The sequence below is a fragment of the Perkinsus marinus genome, assembly GCF_000006405.1.
Source record: "Perkinsus marinus ATCC 50983 genomic scaffold scf_1104296939758, whole genome shotgun sequence".
Lineage (NCBI taxonomy): Eukaryota > Perkinsozoa > Perkinsida > Perkinsidae > Perkinsus > Perkinsus marinus.
In genome coordinates, this window is record NW_003213081.1 from 200,762 (window position 1) to 217,368 (window position 16,607).

Below are 16,607 nucleotides of genomic sequence, written 5' to 3' on the forward strand. Positions count from 1 at the left end.
TAGATAATAGACGTAATAATGATGATGCTATATAAGTGTAGTATCCTACTCTATTATTATCAGAGACTGTGTATAAATATGTAGCTGAGAAAAGTTGGGGTAGTAGAGGTGGTAGTATGATGCCTGGTAAAGAGGATTTCGTACATCAAGTAATAGGACCAGCAACTACTACTACTATTACTACTTGTTGTTCTTAGTTGGAACTAAGCTATTCTAATGATGTCTTCTGGGTCTGGTAAGAAGCCTACTCAAGTAGTGTAGATATCTAATACTACTATTCTTATACTTAACATCATAATCATAATCATCATCAGACTTACTGATGTTACTACAAGTACTACAACTATTTGGTGGGCTATGATAAGAGTTAGTACTGTTATTATCATTAACTTGAGTTAGAGTACTAATACAACGTTTATCCTACTCGGTGTTATATAATGTAGTAGTAGTAGGGATAAGGTAGTAGTAGAAGAGGAAATTTCATAGGTTGTTGTTGTTGTTATTTGAGGTATATAGAGGATATCAATGATAGTAGGTACTCTGTTGTTGATTATGACTTTAATTATTATATTGAAGATAGTAGTGTCCTTATATCATAGCCGTATGAATAACATCATGAATATGTTATTATCTACTTATTCCTCTTACTCTTCATATCATCATAAGGAGGAGGATGTTTAAGATAATAAGTGTATACTTGTATTATTACTAATAAGTAGGGATATATTATTATTATATTAGTACTTTTCACTTAGTATACCGACTCAGTATACTATTCATCTTGTAGTAGTAGTAGTAGTAGATTAGGATGATAACTTTATTGATACCATCATGAGCATTTTAGGATTACTTAAACACTGCGGGATTATCATCTATTGTTATTATTCTTGTTGTTGTTGTTGTTGTTATCATCACTTATATATGGATAACACGACCATTGGCGACTATTCAGAAGCCTCTTATAATAATCAAAGAGTTAATGATGATATCTTCCTTATAATATCAAATGAGAATGATGAAGAGGAGATAAGGATATCACAATTACCACTAGTACCAGCAGAAGCTAGATCATATATAGCTAGTAAGTTGTGTAAGTCCTCCAGACAACAACAATATGGTCATAATCATCATGGGCATGCTATACTATCGGATGATGATGATAATAATAAGGATGATGATGATGATGATGCGGAGTTTTGGTATAAGGTGTATATGGCCTCCGCCGCCACCACCAGTGATAGTAGTATATCAAAAAGTAAAGGTGTATCATCCAATGCTGCACTATTGGAATGGTAATAATATTTTGCTACTACACCAACTACTACTACTAACATCATCTATACTAATAGTATTGTTATTGTCTTTAGTATACTTACTAGAGGTTATGTTCCTACACCATCATCATTTCCTTTACGATTATTACAATGTCAAGTAATGGAGATAGAAGGATATGATAATGATAATATAGAGGAAAAGTATCAGGAATTATTGGAGTAACCAACAACAACAAGAAGGAGACTACTAACGCTATACCATTATCTTAGTTTCGCCGCTGCTGCTGCTTCTACTACTACTAATACAACAACAATGACGATGATGATGAATCAGCAGTCTACTAGTGTGGGTAATAGTAGTAATAATGGCCCTCTAGCACTATTACACTACTTACACTTCATTATGAGGAAAAGAGGTATACGAGCAGCGATAGACTTATTCACTGATCTCTATCAATGTAATAATATAGATAGTATTATAAGTATAGTAGTAATCATGGTAACCGTTTTAGCCGAATCGGAATTACTAACTTCGGAGGTTTATATCGCCGTTGCATATTCAATAGTCTGGTATGGGTATACTCAACAACAACAACAACAACAAAAAGAAGAAGTAGATGATTATGATTATATCCAACGTAAGAGTACTGCGATATCTGTATTAAGAAAAGGGATAAAGAGGTAATATAGTAGTAGATTATTATTATGATGTCGTATACTCCTTATTACATTTATAATCATCATCTTGACCACCATAGTAGTACTACTATTCAGATTACGTGAAGGTTTACAAGTCCCTAATACTAGATCCCTCTATGCTACAACTACTACTACCACTAGTAGTAGCAGCAGCAATATTGGTACATTTACTACACAACAAGACGCTAGCAGCCAAGAGCTGAAATCATCATCATCATCTTCGTTATCGTTACAGCAATACCATCTACTTGGTAAAGTAGCTCAAGTAGAGTTAGCTTTAGTGGATTTCCAAGCATATTGTAATAATGATAAGGATTCGGCATTCATCACATTATCAAGGCTTATAGTCGATATTGGTAATAATAATACTACTATTATCATCGTCATCATCATCCTTCTTTATGTTGTTGTTAGAGCATTTCTATTTATCAGCATGTATCAATAATACATCTAATCCTGAACTCTATAGGATAAGGAGAATGGCTTGGACCAAATGGGAGGATATTATTAATAAGGATTTTGATTGTGATGCTCAAACTATCAAAGGGATGCAGGTTATAATAATAATAATAGTAGTCGTATTCACCCTACTTCTCCTTCTTCTTAGTTTCTACATAGAGAATATCTTAGACATTCAGGATCAGTTGATAAAGGGAGACCATCAACAGTAGCATCACTCTTATCACAAATACATCATACACAACAACAACATGATAGTAGTAGTAGTAATCATATAATTGTACTACTGTTATATCATCGATTCTTTTAGATAAATTGATCAATGCTGGAAATAATAATAATACTACAGCGATGAATAGTAACGATGTTATATATCATTTATCCCCAGAGGAAGAGGAGGAGATTAACTTGTCAAAAGCAGTTAGTTGGTTCGAACTACAACCATCAATAAATGAGGTATATATTCGAAGTTTCATGACGATGATAATGATTGCCACCTTAATAGAGTAGTAGGCACTACGTCATCTCAAGGTTGGTAATATGTTGATACCGGATACAGCATTATTGGAATACTTCAATGATCATCATCAGCATCACCATTCTCCTACTACTACTGCTGCTGGTGATTACCGTACCGCAGTATTATAAGTAATTATAGTTGTCACTATTCCTCTTAGGTTATCCTCATGATGTTGAACAATCTAGGAGGATTGATTATCATGATGATGGAGATGATGATGATGAGGAGGAATTAAAATCATTGTTACAACTTGGCGATCTAGCAGCTACATTATTAGATGCATCTGATATGGGAGGGGATAAGGAAACAGAATTACATCAAGTTGTTAGACCTGATATTACCAAAATGTTACCGTAATAATAATAACAATGATGATGATAATAGGTTATTCTTACTTGTTATTATTGCTAGATACAATGCTCAAGAGGATCAGGTCCTAAGTGGAGGTACAAGTACTTCTGCTTTCTTATCAGCTAAGCATCATCCACATCATCATCATAACGAAATGGATGATATTAATGGGAGCGGCGGTGGCGGTGGCGCTGATATAGATGATATGACTATGATGATGATACCAATGATAATACAGACTGTATTACAAGTTCTACCTAAGAGAGATCTTATGACGAGTAAAGTGAATCATTATTATTATTGCTATTTCAAATATTTATACAGGTAATTATCAATCAGTTGCTGAGGAATGTGCTAAGACTATGAAGGCTATACCTATACTAAGAAGAGTTGATGATGATATACTACTCGATGTAATAGGGCAATAATGGTATGTACCTATATATTTACTTGCCAAGATTGATCGTACTACTCGTCAAAATGCCGAATATCGGTTGGCTAAGAAGGATCAGCCAGATGCAGTTAAGAGTAAATCATCAGCAGTAACGACATCAGCAGAACAGGGAGGTGGTGGTGTAGTATGTTACTGCAGCTGTTACAGCTGCAGTAACAGCAGCTAGTCAAGCATTAGGAGAAGCTACTGCAGTAAGCCCTAATGATAACTATCCTTATCATCTCATGTATTCAGGCTGTTGTTGGTGGTGGTGGAGTAGTAAACCCATCAGTGGTAGTGAAGAAGGAGGAACCAAGTGACAATACTTATCGTTGGAAACCTATACGATTACCTCAATCTCGCTTTAACAACAGATGAACGTTGAAACCCTTACATAACACCAATCTTGTGTTGCCTCTAGTAGTAGTAATCATCTAATCATATGAAGTACCTTAATATTACCTTCGATGAAAGCCTCAAGTGAAATACACTCCTCCGAGGTTTCACTCTCCATCAACATGTACTGGTACTTAACTAAGCTCATCACGATGTCCAATATGAAAGGGATGTTGTATGAACTACCGAACGTTGGACCTTGTTGATGACTTGATTAACTCGGTATATTTCATATCTCCTTGATGATATCCATCATTTTCGATAGGTTATTCTTAACCAACATAGTTGGTGAGAGATGTCCATTTATTGGCATTTTATTTTACGCACTAGTAGAATGATATTATTGGGGACATTACCAGTGGATTTAGATAGTTCACATTACCGAGGCTGATGATATTACTGGGAACAACGCTACTAATGATAAATTAACCAATAGTAGACATGCTGCATAGTAATAATGGAACTGTCATAATGATAATAATACTATAATGATGATTATCATCATTTATGAGCTTATCCCTCTGAAGATATCCTCTTTATAATACCACTGGGGAAGTGTATTTCCTTGCTACCATCGGGATAATGATATTCCTAATATAAGAACTACTATAAAGTTTATGATGATGAGATAATACCTTCTGTCCAGTATTAAATATGAATATATCAGTAGAATCTGGTAGAGTCTTCTGCCTAGTACCACCATCAACATACCAATACAATTCAGTACCATCATTTATCTTGCTTCTAATATCACCGTTGGGTAGATATGTACGTGATACTAATGCTTTATTACACTCACCACTGCTACTAGGCCATACAACTTTCTTAAGACCAGTAGTAAAAGTGACAGTCCTGATACCAGTAGAGTATAGACGATCACAACGTTTACCATCGTCTGTTAAACTTTCTGAAATTAGTGTACCATATTTTGTATCGTTATCATTATCATCATTGTTATGAATATGACCATAGAAATACCAGTAATCATCATCATCATCATCATGAGTAACCCCATCCTCCTCATTAATAGGTTGTGATGATGATGATGATGATGATGCATTATTGGTTGTAGTGATAGGAGGATGAGTGGTAGTAGTAGTAGTAGTAGGAGGAATAGCAATATAACCGATACTAGCTTTGCTAGTCTCTCTATTGGTAGTTTCATTGGCAATAGAATGATGATGATGATGGTCATCATCATCACGACGGATAGCACTGGTCATATTCCTGATCATGAATATTACCTCTACAGCATAATTAGTATTATTATTACCTTTTATCTCCTTTAACCTTTGTTATTATCTTATTATTCCTCATTGATGTACCACCTTCTTCTCCTTCTTCCTCCTCTGGATCTACTAGCTCTTTCAACCATCTCTCTTTACATCGTTTTAACTAATAATATTATTCTGGTCGGCAAAGCCGACGGGTATATGATATTATTACTTCAGCAACTAGATGTTTGTTCTTCATTTGAAGTTCCACAATGAGTGTATTAAGTCGTTTAATCTCCAAATCAGCCTTCTTAGTCTTATTATCAACTTCCAATTGGAGTTCCAATATCTTATCCTTCAACCCCCTCTCCTCATCTTTCCATTTACTCTAATAATAACTTATCATCGTAATAATAATAAAGGATAATGGTAATACTCACCTGCTGTGCATTTATATGCCTATAACGATCCTTCTCTTCTTGGAATCTTTTCCTCTCCCTTCTTAATGCTACTCTATCATCATCAATACTCTTCCTAATATCATCAGCCTCTTCCTTAGCTCTATCCCTATATTATTGTTTAATAATAATAAGCATGGTAAGCACCATGTAGTATTAGTGTTATTATTACCTTATCCTTTCTGCTTCCTGTAATAGGTTTTCCCTCTCAATTCTTAACGTTTTGCATATCTCGTTCTCCTTATTAAACCTTACAATTATATTAAAGACAACATCCTCGATAGTACTACTACCTCGTAATCTGCTTATCTAGTAATGCTAGTTTTTCCTTTAATAACTTCCCCTCCTCCTTTTCCTTTTCCTTCTCCTCCTTATCATCATCCTTATTTCCCTCCTGTTTATTCCTGGTAGTTGTTGTCCTTCCTTTATTGCCCATCCCTACTTTATCATTATTACCATATATAAGTTTAGCAACAGCATCACCCTCCCAATGAGCAGATAATATATGCCTCCTAGAGCCTATTGTCTGTTCTTCTTCTTCTCGAGGTATTACTACTACTCCCTCATCTTCGTGAATACTCTTACACGTCGTCACTACAGGTATCTCCTCCTCTTCATCGTGTTGTGGTATTAGACCATTATACAATACATTGTTATTAGTGGACTGTCCCTCCTCTACTATCATATAATCATCATCATTATTAAGGTCATCATCATAATCATCATCATACAATGATTTCCTCGGTAATACCATATCAGTCGTCGCAGATGTCGACGATGTCGTCGCAGATGTCGTCGTAGTAGTAGGGATATTATCGTCAGATCTCGATACATGCTGCTGCTGGTGGTGCTGTTGCTCTTGCTGTTGCTGATCTGTATTGAGGATAATACAACAAACAATATATAAACAACGATGATCATGTATTACTCCTCCTCTTCATCATCATATCGGTATTCCATTTTATGCCTATTTTATTATTCGCCTTCATCCTCATATTATTATTGTCATCCTTGATAATATTAGCCTTATATGCATTATTCTTGGATGACCTAGGTGGTATGTAACTCCTAGGCATCCTCGCACCTGTTGATAGGCTAATCATCATTATCAGCAGTATTAAATAATACTACTATTAGTACTACCTTTCTTAAGAAAGGGACGTGGATGATGGTGATGATTAGGAGCAGTTACACCACGCTGTAGTTTCTCATTATCATCCTGTATTCCTCCTCCTCCTCCCCTTTTTTCCTGATACGTAATATTCTCTATTTCACATGTCATTGAAATGATAATAAATAGTATGATATTCACTATCGTACCGATGTAATAATAATAACAACTAAACAAGTACACTATTAATAGGAAATGATTACGTGAATATTATCTCAAAAGGTGTTAGTATCATCAGTGTGTATCATTAACCCTTCATTATTATCATAATCTTCTTCTTGTTGTTGTTGTGGTGATGTAGTAGTATTAATATTAGATATAGTAGTATTAGGTAATGTAGGGGCAATACTAGGACCAAGATAATCAGCATTAATAGTACCAATAGCGAATAACTGATTACCATCTCTTCTCACTCCCATTATACGTACTCGTACCTATTAATACCACTCCTTCTTCTCCACATCATCATCCTTATTACTGTTACCTCAGAGTCTTGTTGTATAACGACTGTTTGATCAGCATCACTATAACATACAGGAGTAGCGGTTTCACGGAAGATAACATCATCAGGCATACTCTGAATATGATAATAATAGATGATATTATAATATCAACCCCCTTACACTCCTTGATACAAATACTTTCATTGGGCCGAAGTATGCAAAGAATCCAAGTTTACTAACTTCACTTACCCAACAATCCATTACCTAATAATATAGTATTACTCTGTGTGTATTATTATTAGTAGTACTACCTCATTTTTAAACGGTCTAAATATTATACCTTGAAATACAACATTAACTAATGCCATACCAGTACCATCTTGTATTTTAGGTTTTGATTTATCTACTATATTTATTATATGTACTATTGTACCATCATGATTCTTTGATAAATTCCCTTCCAATTCTACTCGTAGTTGTGTATCCAATCTCTGATAATAATAACATTACCATATTAGTAGTTATTCATAATATTATTACAATATCAAACATAGGACCAAGGTCACTAGGCTTCATAGCCACTGTCTTATTATCAGTTAACACGAAATACATAATAATAATGCTAAATAAGAATAACAAGAAGGGGGGAACGTTGGTGTAGTAGTCGTCTTCGTCAAGTGCGGAGAACCAGGTTTTACCAACTCGCCAAGCTTGGTGATTTCGGGTCCTAATGAACTCTCGCCAACACGCTCAATCATGGGATACGACCGCTTCTGGACCATATTTCACCTCTTTGGCGTCGACACCTAACGAATTTCACCGAGATGTGGCGGAAACTGGTTGAGGAAATCCGTAATTTCGTTCGCCCAAATGATCTATTCCGTTCTGCGCGCACGGTTACAGCAACTTGGTATTGGTGTAACATGCCAGTGGCTCAGATATTGCTATAAAACTTGGTGAACTTATCGGTATTCGCCAACTACGTGTCGTAAATCGCCGATATCTTGGTATAATCATTTGTTTATGAAGATTACACCATCTTTCGCGATATCCGCCTTTTATCGATCACGGTTGGTATATTCCCGAGTCGGAGTCGAATATCGCCAGGTGATTTGTTCAAATCTGGTTTTGTGACAGGCTTTCGCCACAACTTTGAGATGTTTCCTTTCCGGCGAGAGTTTTATCAAGGCCGCATACCGCCAAGTTGGATTCAACCGCACACTTCCCCCTTGGTTCTGCTTTTCGTTGTCAGTGACTTTCGATGTCTTTGGACTCTGAGTTCAAATGATTATCATGTCTTGTGGTAGGCCGATCGAGTACAGGAGAGTTCGCGCGGGAAGCCCAGGATCTACTTACATGAGTTTTACCACGGCAGAGTTAATCCTTTGTCAACTTTGCCGAGCCGGCAAGGCCCAACGAGGAAGTTGAACAGCGTCGTATGGCCTTGTATGAATCGGTCAGTGATCTCCGATCATCATATCTCCATAGAGATTCTCCTTTTCGATGGAATGCTCCGACCAAAGCTCGAGTTCAATAATTCATGGCTGAATAAGGCTCCGGCCAAGGCTCCGACCAAGAAGCAGCTCAGGCTTATTTGGAGAGACTGCGGCAGCACTTGAAGGAGGTTCAACAAATTGGGTCACAATACATCAAACAGGTGGCAGGGAAGCGAGCGCTGGAACATAGAGAGGATATGGAGCCTGAAGAGGTGTTTCAGGTAGGTTGTCCTAACAGGATAGTATCCTAGTGCTGGTGACTTGAGTTTAGGTGGGCGACAAAGTTGCCTTTAAAAGAGCCTCTTCGGCCACAGTACATAGCTCTAAGTTCCAGAAGCGCAAGTTCCATGGGGTGTATCTGGTGACCAAGGTGTTGTCCCCAACCAGTTACCGGTTACTAGTTACCGTTACCTGGTTACCCCATTACCAGTCGTTGCGTCCCGAAACGACCTTATTGGTAACAGCGCAACAATTGCCATAAGACACCGTGAACGTAGTGGACAGCTAAACGAAGCCTAGAGAATAACCAGTTCTTGTTCCCCTTTAAAACGTGTTTTTTACACTACTCAGTTCTTGTGTTATCTCGGAAACTGCTCCAGCACTCAGCATAGCCCCACAAGGCTCGCTTTCTGCCGATTAACACACAGAGGTCTTCTTCACCTTCAACTACCAACTCCTCACCATCACGGTCTCCTCAAAGACGATACAGGTAAAGATCGTCTTCTCCGGCATACCAGTCGCCCTCAACACTGACGACCGAATACTTCTGACGAACTTGGCGGTCTAGCGAGAAGTTCGACCAAACGAACACCTTGTCTCCGGGGACTATTGACATGTGATTAACACAAGGATTCTGAATTCCGAGTCAACACTACCATCAAAAAAACAACACCAACTAATGAGATTAACTCACTCGCCTTTCCTCAGCCTTGAAAGGCCACCGCCTTATTCAAGGCTCACCATCCTTCATTCGGAGCTTGATGCGCATCCGCTCGTTGTGCTTTCTCAGTTGATGAATGGAGAATCGTTCATGTGCACGGCGATGACCCATGAAGCACTTCAGGGCACCGTGCAGGCCCTCGGCAGCGTTGTCTGTACTATGTCGCATGCTCGCTGGAGCTGATCAGACTGATCAGATCAGAATAATATACCCGAACGTGAGGTGCCTCGCCAATGGAGGATCAGACCTGAAAGAGACCCTTTTCCGAGATTATGAATTAACAGAACCCGACGTTGTAGTAGTAGAGCGCTCGACACGACTATCGGGGGCGGGCTTGAGTGAGAGCGAGTTGTCAACAATAAACTTAAACAGAATAAGGTCCTCCAAGACTCAACTTCTCCTGAAAAGCAACACAGTATAGAACACAAAAGCGAAACTTCCTACTTACCGGAAGACAGTAGAGAACGGAACTTATCACGACACTGTTGACCGGTCTTAGCTGGGCATTGTGAGCTTCACATTGTCTTCACAATGTGAAGACTCAGTAGGAAAATACCGATAGAAAATAAGACCAATTGAATCCGAGAGCTTTCATAGTGGGAATGCTCTCGGATTCAATTGAAATTCACACCCGAGATGAACAGAACGACCTCATCGCGTCCAGAAGTTGTAGCACCTCATACGCTTACTCGTTGAGGGTTCAGCCAGCGACAGAAATTTTCGTCACAGAATCGTCATCGTGGGGAGATAACGAAGAAGAAGTAGCAGTAATAGTAGCAGTAGAGTGTCGTTGCAAGCAGTAACTGACCTCGAAGACTAAGAGAAGTAGCCGAGTCGCGAGCCATGCTGAGAGTCGTAAATAATTAATTGACGGCGTGAATTGGTCCCTGCTCCATTACCATCATCTATGGGGATAAACCAACGTTGAGTCTTGATATAATGAGCTTGTACGAACTCCAATGACTATGTATGCTGGACACCACCAGTTTGGTGGCACCAAAAGTTTGGTCCAATTTGGACCGTCCAAAACATGAATCGATAGCCAGGGCGCACGCTGTTCGATCCATATTTCACAACCCTAAAATCACCTACTTGGCAATCCTTGTCCAGAAGACCAACTTGGCGGGAGCTGTCCATGTGCAGTTATTGCCAGTACTGATGTTGGCGGAATGAGAACAACACGCAGATTACTGCACATCTGTTGAATTTTGCAGAATCCACCAAATCCTAGTCCAAATCAGTTGTAGAGTAACGTATTTCATCACATTGTTGTAATCTGTTCCAACACTGGTATCACCTATAATTCCCGTCATTAGGCCTGCGAATTTGTTTGGCGTCATTTTGGCGAATTCTGAGTTGGCGAAATCTGATACAGCCGTCAAGTGGTGGTGGTTAAAAGCGCTCGCCCTCCACAAGGGGGGCCGGCCAGTGGTCCTCGTTGATTGGGCGTAGAACATACCTATATGTTACCCGACTATGGCTAAGGCATGTCGAAGGAATACATTTCATCATACAGCCATCAGGTTGTTGTTGTTATTATGGAGCGTGTTACATTAATCTCGAGGCGACTGGTTTCTCACTTCATCATAGGTCGCCATTACAAGAAAATGACTAGACGTCCACCTAGATGGGGGTCATCATATACGTAACGAATGATTCGTGGTGCAGCTGTAAAGTATTAATCATTAACTTTGGTGCAGAATGATAGCAGTCATATGTGAACATGCTTGTCCTCATCAATTTATGCTCTTTTATAATACTCATATCATGACATAGTAGAATCTATAGCCTATCCCGTTTTTCAAATATAGTAGGCATATCCGATGGAGAGCTCCTAGTCTTGCTCGATCTTGGTCAGCTCGAGCTCGATGGAACTTGTTGTGGCAGCATATTTGTGATTCATTATTATTAATGTAGTTATGCAACAACATTGATGGGGAAACATGACGACTCATTAATCGATGGTGACTTGGAATAACTTGGATTAAAGACATCATCATTATCTGGGAGTTTCTACGATAATAAGATAGTATTTGAGTAGATCCAGCAAGTACGACTACGACGTAAGAGTACTACTACCATCCTTAATCAGTCTTCGGCTGCCTCCTCCTTCTTCTCCTCTTCTTCGTAGTGTTTTTGTTATCATTATGTTATTACGGCTAAGTGGTAGTAGATTAATGGCTGCATTCTGGGAGACTGGATATAATAGACCTGGTAAGAAGAGGATATTTGAGAAGAACTTTGGACTATTGTAATAATAGTAATAATGGTAACGTTGTTGTTGATGTTGTTGTATTTAGTTTTATATACTTTGGATTCTTATGTCCTACATTAATGACTATATTTGGATCTAATCCTAGATTATTATTATGGTTTATGGATGAATATCGTCCATTAGAATATCCACCAAGATCTGATCCAACTATTATTAATGAGATAATGAATGATAGAATACCAGAATCATCTAGTATAGAAGCGTAATAATAATAGCGGTGGTAGTATATACTTACACTAGTATCAAGCAGGTATGAGAAGGAGGGGTTAGATGCACTATATTCTAAGGCACTTCGTAGTAAGAAACAACAACAACAAGAACAACAATTGATCAATTATCATGAGGATATGGAGGAATAGTCTGATGATAGTTTCAATGATATTAATAACATTATCATTAGAGTTTTCTCTACTCGATCATGCTCTTGATCATCATCATAATAGTAGTTATAATAATTATCATGGACAGTAGTCTATCATCATCACCAACTAAAGATGAACTACATAAGTTGGATGCACAAGTTCAATCGTGGATGATCAATAATCGGTAATATTAATAATACTATTACCAGCAGTAGTAGTTGAATATTATTAGTATTATATTATCACCGTATGAGCGTGCACCAATATGGAAACGTAATAATTATGGTCTAGCCTTTGGATCATTGATTGGTATATCTACATATTTCTCATGGAAGACTTTATCAACTAATACAATGCTTAAAGGTGATGATGATAATAATAACAAGAATATTACTTCTATTATTATAGGTGCTGCTCCTGTTACTGTTCGTAATATACCTGCTCTTATACCAGCTACTATCATGTTTGCTGTTAGTAGTAGAGTTATACAGAATAATATTATGATATCATCATGTTATAATGATGTATTAAAACAAGTAATAATAATATTAACAACCCTATTACTTGATAATCATATTCTCTATAGAATACTAATCTTGGACATATGTGCCGAACCTTCCTAGCACAGATAAGAGGAGGAGGAGGAGGAGGAATACACCCATTATCACCATCTCACGAAGGAGGTAGTACTACTAGTAGTAGTACTCTATCATCATCATCATGTTGTTGTTGTTGGTCGTGTTGTTGTTGTTTAATGCTACTACTAGCATGGTCCTCTTTTAATCCATGTATATCATACCTTTAGATATCAGCAACCCCACTGCCTCTTATCTATCATCACCGTATGAACATCATGCTACATCTCATTCTAATGAGAGGAGGAGGTGGTGGTGGAGGAGAGGATGGTTTTATCAACAACAACAGGAAGGAGGAGGAGGAGGAGGAGGAGGGGAATCTCCTAGTAAATTATCATCATTTAATGGTATTACTACTAGAAGTAGGATAATAATAGTATGATTATGATCGTAGATTAGTATTGTAGGTCGTACTAGTAGTAATAATGATGATGGTAGTGGTAGTATTCATCATCATCATCATCCATTACCCCTTAATCCTATACAACAAAGAATATTGGTTAATGAACAAGTGAACCAGGGAGGAGTAGGAGGAGGACAGCAACAACAGCATGCGGTGTCTAACTATGATAATACCAATGTATGGGGTGAATCATACGATCCACCACCACCACCACCTCACCAACAGGAGCAGCAGCAGCCCTCAGGAACAGGAGTAAGTGAGGAAAGGAATAACAATAGTAATAATAATGATATACTCTTCTTATGGACAATCCTATTCTTTATCAGATTCTTCTTCATTATTGTCTGATAATAGAAATACTCATTATCATCATCATCAAACTTGGGATAACATAAGAGCATCATCATCATCATCAACAGGAGTAGTAGGAGGAGGAGAATGAGGAGGAAGAGGAGTATGATTATGATGTGGTTATTGGTTTCTATTATTATCACTTGTAGTGTTATTATTATCATTACAACACTATCATTATCATCATTATCATCATCATCATCATTGAGTGTAGTATGTATCCTAATAATGATAGCGACACTCAACAAGAACCCCAAACGTCTATAGGTGGTAAAAGACTTCCTCCTCCTCGTCCTACCACCTCCTCTATGATGCCATCATCATCATCATCTGATGGTGATGGTAGTGGTAGGTATAATAATAGTATTATACACATATGATCACTATTCTAAGGTGAATATGATACTTATCATCATACTATTACTACAATACAATTGGAGGAATCTAGGAATGTATTACATAATGCATCATCATCATCATCACCCCATCATCAACAACATGGTAATACTACTACTGCTACTATGAATCAGGTGTAGGGATAATAGTAGGAGCAGAAGTAACGAATAGTAGTATGTACGACTTCAATCATAATCATCATCATCATGCTCCTCCCCATTCTAGTCATAACACATTATTCAATACTACTACTACTACTACTGATGGAGGTAGTAATAGTAGTAGTGGACGATTATATTATGATGTATAGTAGCGACTACTACGTCGACGATGGTCTTGAATGATGATGATATACCAACAGCGATACCTATTCATCTTATAAAATCGAGGAGTGCATGTAATACTACTACTACTATGGTAGTATTATATACTCACAATACGCAGGTTCCTGTGTTGTGAGTGAAGCTGCAGGTAATTATTTATCTAAGCATATACAGGTGAATATACATATGTACGTATTATTATAATGATTATCTTATAGACACTCATATTACATATTACACAAGAGATTATACAAGATAAAACTACTTCCATAACACAACATGGGGAACCTATCTATCAATCACTTACTTCTACAACAACATCTCAACAACAAAGAGGATTCCCCAAAGAGACTGGAGTTAATACGAGTAATAGTATATAGTATTATGATATTATACTCTATTGTTGTAGAAGTGCATACTTGGGGATTAGGTATAGATCAGGAACGTATAAGTGTTAGAGATGTTATTGGTAATAGAATACGAAGCGTAATATTATTATAATATCATTTAAGGTACTTTAAGGAGATTAGGATGGTCAATAGCAGATATTCCTACACCTAGTACACCATCTGAACAAGTGATATCATCAATAACTGTTACTATTATAATATTATTATTAGGTTATACCATTATTAGTACATGAGAAAAAGTCTAGTGGTGGAGGGACACTACCAATTGCATCATCTTCATCAAGAAGGAGAGGTACAAGGAGAACAACAACAACAAGAAGTCCTATGATGCCTTCTTAATGAACATTCAACCACCACTAACACTAGCATTAGCAGCAGCAGCAGCAAGTTTGTTAATACTTAATGTTGCGTTCTCTTTAGTATTGGCAATGCCTTATATCACCGATTCAAACCGTCATCACATTTAACTGCTCTATCTGAAGGCTCAGATCATCGTCATCAGTCTAGCTATAATAATTGATGGTATGATGTTTCCATGTATGGTGTTGTAAGTAGTTGTGGTAATAGTAGTAGGCACGGGAGCTTGTAAGTTTAGCCCTAGTCAGACCAACTAGGGCTCGTAGCCCATCATCCGGGCTCAGTCGTGGAAATAGTCGACCGTAGGACGTATATGTACAGAGCAGGTGTGAAGGGAGAGTCACAGTAGCTATTATGACGTACTAACTTCAGACCTCCTACTACTACTACTACTACTACTACTACTACTACTACTACTACTAATCTTGCGCACTTGACTTGTCTTGGTGATTTCCTAACGGCCCCTAACGTTGCCTAATCTTCTTCATCATCATTGATTGTGGGTAGTAGCATCGGCAATCTAGGCCTACTACGATATAGTAATGGCAACAACAACAACACTACATCATCACCACCATCATCATCACGACAATACTAACCAGCAGGAAGAGGAGGAGGAGCAGAGGGGGGGAGGATACTATGATGATAATAAAGAAGAGAAGGGTAATAATAATCATATACAGTATGATGATATTATATCATCAACAACCTACTAGTGCAGCTACTTATCCTTCAGGACCTACTACTACTGCTACTGATGGTGTTGATTTATTATCATCATCTTCGTCGTCGTCGTTGTCATCATCACTACTTGATTGTTGTAGTTATGATGATTTTATTATTGGTAAAACCTTGGGTACTGGATCATTCGGCAGAGTTAGATTTGTTACCAATAAGGCTACTCATAATCATTATGCTTTGAAAATACTTAAAAAAGCATCGATTATCAAACTTAAACAGGTAGTATAATAATATGTGTACATATCATTATTATTATACTTATTAGGTTGATCATATAATATCTGAGAAGAATATTCTTAAGAGAATACATCATCCAAATATAGTAAATCTATATGGATCATTCCAAGATAGAAGATATCTTTATTTAGCTATGGAGTAATATTATCATTATTATAACTAGTAATATTATTATTAACAAGTATTATTAGGTATGTTAATGGTGGTGAATTCTTCTCACATTTACGTAGGGCAGGTAGATTCAATAATGAGATATCTAGATT

At 37.4% G+C, this 16,607-nt stretch overlaps 5 protein-coding genes across 5 annotated transcripts in view; 3 read left to right on the plus strand and 2 right to left on the minus strand.

The window, feature by feature from the left end:
- Positions 1-4,559: 4,559 nt before the first annotated feature.
- Positions 4,560-7,117, minus strand: Pmar_PMAR029278 (lyst-interacting protein, putative). Its single transcript, XM_002782371.1, has 9 exons — positions 6,948-7,117; positions 6,733-6,888; positions 6,098-6,677; positions 5,977-6,054; positions 5,787-5,913; positions 5,579-5,734; positions 5,406-5,527; positions 4,768-5,359; positions 4,560-4,723 (listed from the first exon to the last, which is right to left on the minus strand). Exons 1-9 carry the CDS (start codon positions 7,084-7,086, stop codon positions 4,646-4,648), a joined length of 2,028 nt encoding a protein of 675 aa, XP_002782417.1. The 5' UTR covers positions 7,087-7,117; the 3' UTR covers positions 4,560-4,645.
- Positions 7,118-7,302: 185 nt separating this feature from the next.
- On the minus strand, positions 7,303-8,030 carry Pmar_PMAR029279 (DNA-directed RNA polymerase II, putative; the record flags this gene model as incomplete). Its single annotated transcript, XM_002782372.1, has 5 exons — positions 7,303-7,323; positions 7,460-7,552; positions 7,599-7,682; positions 7,730-7,909; positions 7,959-8,030. 5 exons carry the CDS (start codon positions 8,028-8,030, stop codon positions 7,303-7,305), a joined length of 450 nt encoding a protein of 149 aa, XP_002782418.1.
- A 4,001-nt stretch (positions 8,031-12,031) lies between these two features.
- Positions 12,032-12,488, plus strand: Pmar_PMAR029280 (conserved hypothetical protein; the record flags this gene model as incomplete). Its single annotated transcript, XM_002782373.1, has 3 exons — positions 12,032-12,105; positions 12,155-12,331; positions 12,380-12,488. The coding sequence occupies 3 exons, from the start codon at positions 12,032-12,034 to the stop codon at positions 12,486-12,488; spliced, it is 360 nt and encodes a 119-aa protein (XP_002782419.1).
- Positions 12,489-12,844: 356 nt separating this feature from the next.
- Positions 12,845-13,877, plus strand: Pmar_PMAR029281 (hypothetical protein; the record flags this gene model as incomplete). The annotated part of the gene is made up of 5 exons (XM_002782374.1): positions 12,845-12,854; positions 12,900-13,027; positions 13,078-13,174; positions 13,297-13,375; positions 13,856-13,877. The coding sequence occupies 5 exons, from the start codon at positions 12,845-12,847 to the stop codon at positions 13,875-13,877; spliced, it is 336 nt and encodes a 111-aa protein (XP_002782420.1).
- Positions 13,878-15,908: 2,031 nt separating this feature from the next.
- Pmar_PMAR029282 (camp-dependent protein kinase catalytic subunit, putative) overlaps positions 15,909-16,607 on the plus strand; it is a gene marked incomplete at both ends in the record, with an annotated part of 1,476 nt that continues 777 nt past the window's right edge. Inside the window, 4 exons of the mRNA XM_002782375.1 lie at positions 15,909-16,029; positions 16,103-16,326; positions 16,373-16,482; positions 16,536-16,607. The exon at positions 16,536-16,607 is cut by the window's right edge and continues 4 nt beyond it. Coding sequence (XP_002782421.1) covers positions 15,909-16,029; positions 16,103-16,326; positions 16,373-16,482; positions 16,536-16,607 — 527 coding nt within the window. The remainder of the gene's footprint in view (positions 16,030-16,102; positions 16,327-16,372; positions 16,483-16,535) is intronic.

What these genes read in the sequence shown, in the direction of transcription:
- Pmar_PMAR029278 (XM_002782371.1), bottom strand. Translation starts at nt 7,086, where the DNA reads ATGACATGTGAAATAGAGAATATTACGTATCAGGAAAAAAGGGGAGGA. An exon ending in CAGGAAGCAGAAAGGATAAG is followed by an intron (nt 5,914 to 5,976) that starts GTAATAATAACA and finishes ACAATAATATAG; the next exon opens with GGATAGAGCTAAGGAAGAGG. An exon ending in TATTTAATACTGGACAGAAG is followed by an intron (nt 4,724 to 4,767) that starts GTATTATCTCAT and finishes TTCTTATATTAG; the next exon opens with GAATATCATTATCCCGATGG.